Raw genomic sequence first — 13,117 nt, 5'->3', positions numbered from 1 at the left:
GGGCCTGGAATTCAAGTTGTGCCGGGAGTGCGAGGCCCTGTGTGGCAACACACTCCTAAACTTTACCTGTCACATCGGATGTTTGATACTAATTAAGAGTATTAAATATAGTTTAATTACAAAACTAATTGCACAGATAGAGTCTAATTCGCGAGACGAATCTATTAAGCCTAATTAGTCCATGATTTGACAATGTGGTGCTACAGTAACCATTTGCTAATGATGGATTAATTAGGCTTAATAGATTCGTCTCGTGAATTAGTATAGGGGTTCTGCAGTTAGTTTTATAATTAGCTCATATTTAATCCTCCTAATTAGCGTCCTATCCGATATGACCCTTCTAGTACCTCGTATCCAAACACCCCCTGAGTCATAGAATGTATATAATGGGACACCATAGTCATAGAATGTATATAATGGGACACCATTGATGGGTTTTAACCATTCATGATTCGTTCAGTGTGTGGTGTAACTTTGTACACAACATGGAGTAGATATATTAACAAGCAGTTCATGATGAATTCTAGCTAGTACTTCCCCAACACATAAACCGAGATTAGGATGCTTGATCAAGCCCCATCAGGTACTCCATCACGGCTCTAGTCCATGTGCCGCTGTGTGTTGTGCAACTGCATCTAATTCATCCCATGAATGAACACTTATGAACCACCTACCGGATTTCCCCCTCAGATTTCAATAGCTTTCTCTGCAGAAATTTGGCATTCAACTGCAGGAACTAGTAATACCTAACAGCTACACATATGTAACTAAGGACAATGCTCACCAAGCAGTGATTTTACTTTATAGAACGGGGTAAATTAAGAGTACGATGATTTGATTTACCTAGGTCAAGAAGTTTTTTTGAACATTAAGGTCAAGAAGTAGCTAGACAACTAAAAGTTGTACATGTATGTGGGTAGGTGTCAAATATCAGGCAACAGCCACACAAATGATTTTTTTACTATGTGTCGCCCAAAAAGAAAAAAAGAAAAAAAATCAAATCACGAGCTAAATCAATCTAGAACTGGTGAACAACGAATCCATGGATCCATCTCCCCCAACCCAATAGGGCAAAAGAGCAGGAAGAAGTCAAGAAACAACGTCCCGCAAAAAGGCCGGACCCCGGCCGGCGGCCGTTGACACGGGCATCGCTACGCCAGGGCGGCAGCGAGCTGCTCGGCGGTGCGCGCCAGCGACTGGAGGTTGCAGCGCACGATGGTGTCCACGAACGTGCGCGTCTCGTCCGCGGTGTTCCCGGGCGGCACGTCGACGACGTACGACTCGACCACCACAGTGTGGCCGGCGGCGGCCTCGTGCACGGTGGTGACCGACCGGTAGTTGGCGAGTCGGTGCTCCCCGCCGACGACCCGGAAGCTGAGCACGCGGCGCTCGTCGTCGAGGATCTCGAGCCGCTCGCGGCTGCTGGTGGCGGGGAGGCCCGACACGACGCGCACCTCCCGCACGGAGCCCACGGCGCCGCCGTCACCGTCCACGAGGCGGCAGCTCCGGATGAAGTGCTTGTACGCCTGCGGCCGGTCGAAGCGCCGCACCACCGACCAGACCGCCCCCACGGGCGCCGCGATCGCCTGCACCACCGCCGAGCAGCACTGCCCGGCGCGCGCCGCGTGCTCGTGGTGCCGCGCCACCTCCCCCGGCACCGCCGCGCACGACGGCCCGTGCGACGCCGCCTTCCCCACTCCTCCTCCGCCGCAGCCAGTGATCCGGCTGTGCTGCTGCGGCGACGGCCTCGGAGCCGTGTACGGCATTGCTGCTGCTTGCTTGCCTGCTCCTCTATGTACCCCTACTCCACCTCAAGGTTCTTGATTTTTCCTCACGGGAGATTCGCAAGAGGGGAGCCGAGACCGGGAGAGAGAGAGAGCTGGTAGAGCCGGAGGAGAGAGGCGGGCGGTTATATACCTGGGACGAACAAGTGGGTGGTGGCGGTCATGGTCACTCCTCCTCGCAACTTGCCACGGCACACGCACAAGCAGGCGGCACTAGTTGCCATTCCTTACTGTGGCCTCAGCAAGTTGCGGGGACTAGTTTTAGGGTCAGTTGGGGGGAGTTGTTGCCTCGCCGATAGTTTTCTCGGGAGAAAGATGGCGGTTTGGCTTCCCGGGCTCGAGCCTTCCAATGGGTGGTGGGCGTGGAGGGAAAGCTGGCCGGGTTGGGGTGGTTGGTTGGGGCAAGGCCGCAAGGGGGGCAGCGCGGGGGGGCCAATTGGGAGGGTCAAATTAGAATTGGGGGAGAGGAAAGCGACGCGCATGCCCATTGGCGAGCGAATAAAGAAGATCGCGGGGGGATCGATTTATTCGTTATTAAGGTTGGTTGATCTTGTTTATGAGCCAACTTGTGGGAGTAGATGTAACAATCAATCGATCTAATTGCCATTCGCCAAGGAATTCGAAAACCCCGCTCCCCCCCCCCCCACTGTTAATAATATATATACTACTTACATATTTTATATATAACGTGCCAAAAGGCTCTGTGAAATTGTGAAAAGAACTATGACAAGAGGGGGATAAAAGTTAGTTGGCGCCTTGGCGGGTTATCTAGAATGACGGACCGGGTCGAGCTCGGCGTGTCGATCGATCAGTCAGTCCGGCTCCGGCCACTTGTTGCGCGGCGGGAGGAGGCGACGGTAATGCTCGTCGTTTTTTTGCGCTGGTGGTGATGGCTTCTTCGTTGGTTGGTGTGGCATGGAGTATGGTGCGGCCGGCACCGAGAGCGAGTGATCCATGATACCCATCCGTGCGGTTGTACTCGTCGCGTCCCGTGTCCCGCACCGGCACTCACTACTGGCGCCTCGCTGGGCAAATACCTCGCCCTGTCTCCGCGATCGACCTGTCTCGACGAACTCGCACGATCGAAGTGGTCGAATGGGAGAGCGGGTAGCGAGGAAGAACGTCGAAGCCCTGTCCTGGCTGGACAGCAACCGACCACCGCCTGTTCCATCGTGTTGTCGCCGTAGCTTCGTCTTCGGTTTCGGTGGTGGTGATTGGTGAGAAGAAGGCTTCGGCCACGGGCCCCCCGAGAACGCCAAGACGTTCCATCTGACTGAACGGGGCCGGGCGTGTATCTGATCCGATCTGGTCTGGTGAAACCGAGCCAGATACTGCTACGATTTGTCCGTTTCACAGACGTCAGAATGCACTCGGGGCCCCGGGGGTTTTGCTTCGCCTACCGTCTGCCCGTGCGGTCGTGCCTCTGGCCCACTGGCCTATGGGACTCTGGGCCTCGATGTGCTTCAGCTCATGACTCGGCACGTGAGGATCCCAACTCTGCTACCGTGCGTTCATGGCTTCGTGCCTTCATTCGGATATCTGAACTAGTGGTTGGGGCGCGCACTCGCGTGCTGCTGTCATTTGGTGAATACATCTTATCATTGTGTATATCGTGGTATAATATCCTAAATGATTAAAGCTTTTCAGTGTCGTTATTGTTAGTACACGCTTTAGTTCCTTTACGCCATCGTCTCCCCTTTCCCTCTATCGTCGTACACCTCACTTGATAGAAAGTGTTCGCCTATCCTACTACCTAGATGTGCGGGGCAATTTCATGTTCCGTCTGAAAGATTTGTGTTAGGTTGGTAAATGTGGCTGCCTTACCTGGCTCGCCATCGGTTCCGTGTTTATATAAAGGGAATCCCTCATCAAGAGTACATGTTGGTTACATCGTGTATAGCAAGGACACTCGGTTTCTAATACATGTTTATCTCTGTCTCTAAGCTGAGTCCAAGTCTATCACAAACACCTATTCTAGGTGCACATATGCACGTTATATAATCCGTGCACATTACATTACATGATCCGAAACTATCTGCTATTCTAACAGCCTCCCGCAATCTCAACTGATCTTGCTTCTCAGGTTCAGATTGTTTCAAAACTCTATGAACTTCTGAGTTGCCAATGGTTTTGTAAACCCATCTGCCAATTGATCCCTAGAGGGAATAAACCGAATTTGCAATCGTTTCCTGGTAACCCTTTCTCTCACAAAATGAAAGTCAATCTTAATGTGCTTTGCCCTTGCATGAAACAATGGATTAGCTGAGAGATAAGTAGCACCAAGATTATCACACCATAAGCATGGAATTTGATCTTTTTGCACACCAAGTTCTTGTATCATTTCAGCAGTAACATTTGCCAATGATTTATATTCAACTTCTGTACTCGACCTTGAAACAGTAGGTTGCTTTCTAGCACTCCACGATATCAAGTTAGGCCCAACAAATATTGCAAAACCACCTGTAGATCTCCTGTCATCAATCGAGCCTACCCAATCTGCATATGAAAATGCACTAAGCAAGGTTGAACTGGACGGCTTGATAATTAAACCAATATCTATGGGTTCCTTTGATATACCACAAGATCCTTTTTACTGCACTCCAATGAGCTGTTGTTGGAGCATGTAGATACTGATAGACTTTATTCACTGAATATGCAAGATCAGGCCAGGTAAGAGTTAGATACTGCAAAGCTCCTACTATGCTCCTGTATCGTGTCCTATCCTCTGGTGACAATAACACGCCATCTTCTCCTGACAATCTCTCTGTTGCCGATAATGGAGTAGGCGAACTTTTGCACTTCAGCATGCCAATCCTTGTTAAGATATCAGACGCATACTTTCCCTGCGAAAGCTCCAAGCCGCCATTCACCTTCTTCACTTCTATGCCAAGGAAATAGTTCAGATCTCCTAGATCTTTTAAGGCAAACTCTTCTTGAAGTTTGTTAAGCAAAACAGTCACGGCTTGAGTGGAGGAACTTGTAACAATTATATCATCTACATAAATGAGCATGAATATAGTGATATCTCCATTGGAATATATGAAGAGATACGTATCTGACTTTGACGATTGAAAACCGAGAGCACACAATTTTGTGCTCAGCCATGAGTACCAAGCTCTTGGAACTTGTTTCAATCCATACAGTGCCTTGTCCAGTTTACAAATATAATTTGGATTTGATTGATCCACAAATCCTGGTGTTGCTTCATGTAAACATCTTCTTCCAGAACACCGTGTAGAAATGTGTTCTGCACATCTAATTGCCGTAAGCACCAACCCTTGGATACTGCAATAGACAATATCAATCTTATTGTAGCAATCTTGGGCTAAAGGTGTCTTCATAGTCAATCCTATATCGTTGCTTAAAGCCTTTTGCGACCAATCGAGCCTTGTATCGATCAATGCTTCCGTCAGACTTCCTCTTTAATTTGTACACCCATTTGCAATCAATTAAATTTATTCCTTGCCTTGGAGGAACAAGATGCCAGGTGTTGTTTTCGTGTAACGCCATTATTTCTTCTTCCATTGCACGAGTCCACTTTGGATTAGATAGAGTTTCAGTTAGATCATCAGGCTCTCCTGTAGAGCAGTAGCTAGAGTACCGAATTGTTCCATCAGTGAACACCTTTGGTTTGAAGACCCCAGATTGTGACCTTGTGTTTGGGAGAGCAGCTTCTGGGGGTGCAGACACCGTCACAGAATTTCCGCTCGCATTCGATCTAGATTCTACCGCAGGCAATCATACGGAGTTGGAACCTCCCGCGCTTGGACCAGCCAGTTCCGACCCAGCACGTGTACGTCACGACGGAGGGGAGTCCCGTGCAGTCTCGCCTAGCACTGGCGCTGGCGCGCTACTCCCTATCGCCACTAAATCCTCATGGGAGTCAGCGCCAGATACGACTAGGCAATCCACCTCGCTTTCAGCAGTCGTGTCATTAGCCAAAAATGGCATATTTTGCTGCTGCCGGCCGCTGTGAGCTGTTAATTCATTTGGGAGTTCTCCATCTAACTCCTGCACACCAAACACATGACTGGGAGAAACAACAAGGTTATGGTCATTAGTAATAATCGGTACATCACTATTCCCCCCCCCCCTGATTGGTGTTGTGAAGATGGTCAGGAAGGAGTAAGATTTCACGACAAAGACGAGCTCCTGCATTTTCATGTAACATCTCGAAGGGAAATATGGCCTCATCAAACACAACATCGCGTGAGATATACACACGCCCTAATGGGATATCTAAGCACTTAAAGCCTTTATGAAGAGAGCTGTAACCAAGGAAAGAACAATGCTTGGATCGGAAAGCGAGCTTCTTATTGTTGAAGGGCTGCAGATTAGGCCAACAGGCGCAACCGAAAACGCGAAGGGACATATAGTCAGGTTTTTCTTGAAGGAGAAGCTCGATTGGGGTATGGAAATTAAGAACCTTGCTTGGTATAAGATAGATAAGGCGTGTGGCTGTGAGGAAAGTCTCATCCCAAAATTTTAAAGGCATAGAGGCTTTAGCAAGGAGAGCAAGGCCAACCTCTACTATGTGTCGATGTTTTCTTTCCGCGAAGCCGTTTTGTTGATGAGCATAAGGACAAGAAACTCAATGGGTAATTCCTATCTGCTTGAAAAAGAAATTTAGTTTCTCATACTCTCCCCCCAGTCAATTTGCACAGATAGAATTTTCCGATTAAATTTCCTTTCTACAAGTTTCTGGAATTCATGAAAGACAGCAAAGACATCAGACTTCTGGCGAAGAAGATATATCCAGGCATACTTGCTATAGTCATCAATAAAGCTGACATAGTAATTATATCTTCCTACTGATGTTGGTGCTGGGCCCCAGACATCCGAATGTATGAGAGCAAGCGGATTAGTGGAGATATTGTTCGACTTGGAGTAGGGGAGCTGATGGCCTTTAGCACATTGACAAGGATCACAAATAGATTCAACAAAATCATCATTAATAAAGGAGAGATCATTATTTTTGAGAACATGAGACACAATGGAAAAAGCAGGATGTCCTAGATGGCTATGCCATCGCTCAGTGGATGGCTTAGTGATTACAAAAGATTGTTTATGCCAACTATGATCTAGGGAGCTCGGCACCAAGGGATAAAAGCCACCTCACATCTTCCTCGATGTAGAATTCTCTTCGTTGCCCGATCCTTAATACAGAAAAAAGTAGGATGAAATTCAAAATAAGCATCATTATCACGGGCTAAGCGGTGAATAGAGGCAAGATGTTTGTTTGCTGAAGGAACATGCAGGACATCCTTTAAATAAAGATCTCGGATGGGAGAGGGGAAAATAGAATGACCAATATTATTAATGCTCATACCTGTGCCACTAGCAGTATGGACTTGATCGTGCCCCCCATACTTCTCTCGAATTGTCATCTTGTCAAGATCAGAGGTAATATGATCAGACGAGCCACTATCAGCATACCAATTTGTATCAACTCCATAGTATGCGGTTGTGGCATTGGCTGCTGTTTTATTGTTGATGTTTGGCTGAAAATCCTCCTCAAACCTATACCAAGACTCAAGGGCCGAGTGATTTGCTTTATCACAGATCTGACATCTTGTTTTGGAGGTGCCTTGTCCGCCGGTCCTCATGCTAGCAGATTGATTTTGCTGCCGGCCGCCAGTACCTTAGCCTCCATGACCTCCTCGACTGCGGAAACCTCCTGATCGCCCACGGTTAAAACTGCTGTTGCCACCACGACCACGAGATGAAGAAAAACTTGTCGACGATTGGTACTGTTCTCCTTGACCATGTAGCATCTCAAGTCTTGTTTCATATGACATAACTTGTGCATACAGTTTAGACAGAGGGATCAGATCCAATCTGCCCATAACCGAGGTCACTATTGGGTTGTAATCTACATCTAGACAAGCGAGTATGAAGGACACCATCTCATCATCTTCTATTTTCTTCCCAGCCGCTGCTAACTCATCACCCAAAGCCTTCATCTTGTTGAAGTACTCTGACGTGGTCATGCTTCCCTTCTTTGAAGTCGAGAGCTGCATGCGTAGGTTTGTTACCCTTGCACCCGACTGCGCTGAAAACATTACTTCTAGCGTGGTCCATACTTCGACTGCAGATTCCAAGGTTGCAACTTGTCCCAACACATCTTTAGAGACAGAGTTAAAAAGGAACGCAAGAACCTGTTGATCTTGTGCGAGCCATGCAGAATAAGTCGGGTTGACATGGACCTCCTTTGTCTTGTCATCCTTCACGACTTCTATGGTCATTGACGGTGACTTGGATGATCCATCAATAATCCCCATGAGCTGAGCGCCTCTAATGGGGGGAAGAACCTGCACCTTCCAAAGGATGTAATTGTCCCGAGTAAGCTTCTCGGTGACCTAGGGTCCTAGAGGCACAATAGAGTCAGCGCTAGAAGACGACGCCATGACTGAAGCAGGCAATTAGATGTACTGGAAGAAGATAACTCTGATTACCATGAAAGATTTGTGGTAGGTTGGTAAACGTGGCTGCCTTACTCGGCTCGCCATCGGTTCCGTGTTTATATAGAGGGAATCCCTCATCAAGAGTACATGTTGGTTACATCGTGTATAGCAAGGACACACGGTTTCTAATACATGTTTATCTCTATCTCTAAGCCGAGTCCAAGTCTATCACGAACACCTATTCCAGGCACACATATGCACGTTATACAATTCGTGCACATTACATTACATGATCCGAAACTATCTGCTATTCTAACACCGTCGTTACAAGATACGTCGATAGAGAGTGGATGTTACCCATGGAGGGCAACCCGAACGTGAGCCTTACACGTACCCCCGGCGATCGGGTGGCTATAATGAGCCAAACAATTAACTTATGGAGATTATATGAAGGGTTTTGGAAACTGTCATGGTGCTTTGGTGATGAAGATTATCGGCGTAACTATGGAAGGATTACATGGTAATCTCTAACTCCCTCCAACTCAACCAATATCAAGAACATGTCGTTAGCATGGGGTTTGGTTTTGGCTTGGTTGAGTTTGTACACCATTTCAGAAACCCTTGTTTGTTTTCTATCTGGTTGCATATATATTTTTTTTATCTATAGCTGGAGTTAAAGAAGCTATTGGGCCTTAATTTTGTTGTGCTCTCCTAGATGCGGTCTAAATAGACTTGCCAATTTGGGCCCATGTGCTACATTGTTCGGATATAACCATTGCTTTGGGACGTGCATACATAGAGGATACCTTTATATATCCTAAATAATTATGTGCGCATTCGAATAGGAAGATGGAATTTTTGAGTTTTTTCTGGAATTCTTTACTGGTGGGGAGCGGTCATTTCAAAGTCAAAATGTTTCCTAGTAATCTGTCGTTGACATTTTTATTTTAAGGTACGAAATTAGATTCAGTCCTAAAAATGAATAAATTGAGTTTGCTGGGCATTTAACTCATCACACCGGGCCTCTCATTGCTGGCCCAGTTGCCACTGTTGCTTAGATGTCTGATATTATGTTCAAGCCAGTGCTTTGTTTCGTAGTTGTGTATGGGTCACCATGTAATGTAATCTGTCATCTTTTCTTATTAGTAACTTACTACTTCTTCCTCGCCATGTAGTTCTTTTTATACAGAACGGACCGAGGCACCGTTATCTTATGAAATTCACAATGGACCAGGCATCCTAATATGTTACGAAATACATTTTGTGGAAAAAAGATGCAATAGGTTCAGTATTTGAGTTTGCTAAGATTATCTAAGAAACCTAAATGTCACAAACTGCATAAGAAATAAATAGAATTCAGTCAGCATTTCTTGAGTACACTTTCCCCTATAAGTAGAGCTTCTTCTCAGCTTTATTTCTCATTCCCATAGCTACCTTTTGAGTCATCATTACTACTGAAAATTGTAATGCTTGGCATTCTGATCCACATGCATTCTTTAGCCTTCTGTTCCACATTTTCTTCTGTAGATCAGCTTCGGTTTGTGATCTCGAAATGAGATTATCCAAGGGCCATCATATATGGGGATAAAAGCCAGTACTGCATAACATCAGTACACATATAGTTGTTGGGAAAGGAAAAGAAAAATGCGTATATCATAAGCACATCCAATCCAAGCACTGGATCATGCAGCGATTTTGCTGGGCAGCTAGTGTAAAAAATAAATGAAGCACCTGCTTTGAAAACTACAGACTAAATTTTTTATAACAATTCTCCTCTAGTGCACTACAGCTAGGAATAAACATATCAACACTGACTGCAAGGTGGTTTATATACTGGACTATAAGAGTCCTTATGGTTAATGCAAAACATCATACATAAGAATCACAAAATTATAAAAGATAAACAAGCCATTTACATACACATTGTACAACTAATGTATCTCTTCACACAGCTTCAGTTCAGATAGTGATAGGAACCATCTGACAAACCTTGTGGTCGCTGTTAGAAAGAAGTAATACATGGGTAAGTTTGTCAGTAGAAATCCAATGGTATAGGAGGTGAATGTATGGAAATTGCAAACCATACAAAGAAATGTGGAAAGAAATATCGTCTGAAGCAATATAAAGGAGCATTCACTCAATTTAGCAAACATATGAGGGAAAAAGAGAGGCTGACTTGTGTCAGAAATTTTCATCTCTCCAGCACTATTCCTTGAAACATTATTCTCTTAAATGATTTCAGGGAAAGCACACTTGCTGAGCAATGATATTTTCATCAAACATAGGAAGAAATTTTCAATAGTACTACAATATTTCTCCATTATGAACAGAAACATACATATTTCAGTCAGATATAGTATTTCTGTGTTATGAGCTTCTTGGAAGGAAAAGCTATGCCTACAATGGAAGAATAGAACATTACATTTTTAGCATGGTGATTTCAATTTGGTAAAGAAACATTACCTCTTGTTATCTCGACCACCTTCTATAACAATGTTTTGGCTTTCCTTGCATCAAAGCATATTTTCCATGTTCAAATCGTAACTGTACCCTTAGGATAGCAAAAGTGTTTAGTTTTGAGTAACACTATTATTAATGTTTGTGTATGCTTAGGGCCTAGCTTTATTGAATCGCTTTAAGTGAATTTTAAAAGATCGATTCCATGCCTTGGTTGATTTGCTAGGTGTGATGACCATCGAGCAATGCCAGCAGATTGGCAGATCCATTTATTTGCTTGAAGTCACCTACACTTGCATGGCACCTTTATACCAATTATTTTTATATAAGCCTTTGTATTTTCTTCCCGCTAAGGAAAAGCAAGAATAGCAGCCATGTTCAGTAAAAAAGGTCAGCCATGATTAAACCACCCATTGCTATCTAAACTGAATATGGTATGCATTTGACTCTCCCACAACCTTTCCAGTGTTTCAAGATACATGAAAAGAGCAGTTGTACGATAGATATATAGTAAATAGATACTATGTTTGTCCATGTTAGAATTTATTGTTGGACACCCCAAAAATTGATGTCATATGTTCAGAGGCAGCTCAAAATCCAACTAAAATAAATTATCAAGCTCTACAAACTCTTTTTCAGGGGAGAAATGTAAATATTAGTCTAGACATATTATGTTAAAAGTAAATCAAAACATACTGTACTAAAAAGGTGATGATAAAAGATGCCGCAGACACAAACTAACAAACAATATGGATCAAATATTATTTAGAACCAAGGTATCATGGCTTCATACGATTTCATTCCATACCAAACAAAAAGTCTTTTGTTTAATCATCATAGCTCTTTGCTAAAGGCAAAATCATTGAACATCTTAGATGCAAGAGATAAATAAACCAATAGTGGAACAAATATCAAATTACTTCACTTCAGTCACTACCATGAATTTAACATGCTCACTTGCGTTTTAAATTTGTAAATAAGCAGCAAGAGCAATTTTCTTCTGAATGTGCACTCTAAGTTTATGCACATCATATCTAGCATCCCTAACACTGGGAATTGAAAACCTAATATAGTTACACATTTTATCAAATTAGCAGAGAAGATGCTATGACTTAAAAGTCTCGAGCTATTGGCTACTCATGGGGGCAGTGTGTAAACAGAATTGTTACTGATGTGGGAACTAATTTCGTCGCAAGTGTGGTCCCCTTCTCCATAAACTCCATAGTAGTACGGTACTGTAAAGCTTAATGAAAGACAGGGTTGTCCTTGTTAGAACAGGCTACAAATCAACCGAGCATTTGACCTACTACTGCAAGTCACATATTGATAGGTATGCATATCTACAACTATAGTTCATATCTTTGCAAGAATACTAAGGACCATAAAAGTTTAGTATAGAACATTTTCTTAAAGATTCTAGATCATTTTGCGCCATCCAAATTTCAATACCACAACGAAAAACAAAAGGGTAAGCACCCTTTTCTTTATTACTGCAGAAGCCAAACCATACAGAAATTGTGCTCGTCTGTTGGGTAATGCCTCAAGATATAAATTAGCAGAAAGACTTGAATTGGGAAACAAATCATACGCACGCCATTTTGCATGTGAATCAATGGTTTGAAGGCCCAGGGAACCCAAATCAAAAGGGAAAAATAAAATTAGTGGAAACCTTAGTATCAAAAGGATTTGATTCCACTTACCGAAGATGTTCTAACCTAAATCCATGGCACCTTGCACCACCAAGAAGGGAGAATCCATGAGTAGCCTTCGGGAGCAGCAGAAAGTGAATGAAAGGAATGTTGTACCTGCTACTGCAGCAACAGCACAAACAAATGGTCTTTGTAGCCATGGCACAGCACATCCTCGCGCTGGTGTTGCTCCTTGGTGAGTCACAAATCCATGGCAACTTGTAACAGCAAGAATAGGGCATGAATAATCTTCAGTGTGAATAGAAAATGGATAGAGCTGACTGATACGAGATGTCCATGCACATCAGTTGGTACTTGCTAAAACTGAAAATACAAACTATTCAGTGACCGGCTTACCTTGGAGGCATTTCCTCAAGCACCTTCTAGGTGTCATCCATATTCAGCCACTCTAGCTGCTAGGGTCTAGCCGGCGAGCTCTACGCCATGGGAGGTCGCACGGGGGTGTGAGGGAGTTGACCACGCTTGCACGTCCCATGTCTTCATTGCACCCGCGCACACCTTGCGCAGTGCCTACGGGAACACTGTGTTGGTTCCTCGGCGACCGGTGGACAGCAAGCGTCGGGGATGGATGAAGGCCGAAGGGAGGTGTAGAAGGAGGTGCTATGCGCTGTCGGCACCTCGAGATGACTGTGTGCTGCCGCTGCCGTCGGATCGGAGACCTAGCAAGAGGGAAGAACAGAGGAGAGACTAAGGTCTCCAATGGACGAAATGAGCAAATGTGAGACAGGTGTCCTCGATGGACTGCAAGAGCACGTAGCCCTCA

At 44.7% G+C, this 13,117-nt stretch overlaps 1 protein-coding gene across 1 annotated transcript; it reads right to left on the bottom strand.

Moving 5' to 3' along the window:
- Window positions 1-777: 777 nt before the first annotated feature.
- Window positions 778-2,118, bottom strand: LOC101786686 (abscisic acid receptor PYL4). The gene has a single exon (XM_004961714.2). The coding sequence runs from the start codon at window positions 1,764-1,766 to the stop codon at window positions 1,152-1,154; it is 615 nt and encodes a 204-aa protein (XP_004961771.1). The 5' UTR covers window positions 1,767-2,118; the 3' UTR covers window positions 778-1,151.
- Between the last annotated feature and the right edge of the window lie 10,999 nt (window positions 2,119-13,117).

Source organism: Setaria italica, chromosome III (genome assembly GCF_000263155.2).
Source record: "Setaria italica strain Yugu1 chromosome III, Setaria_italica_v2.0, whole genome shotgun sequence".
Taxonomy (NCBI): domain Eukaryota; kingdom Viridiplantae; phylum Streptophyta; class Magnoliopsida; order Poales; family Poaceae; genus Setaria; species Setaria italica.
This window is presented reverse-complemented; position numbering and strand designations above follow the sequence as displayed.

Excerpts from the sequence above, each read along its gene's own strand:
- LOC101786686 (XM_004961714.2), bottom strand. The coding sequence starts at position 1,766 with ATGCCGTACACGGCTCCGAGGCCGTCGCCGCAGCAGCACAGCCGGATC.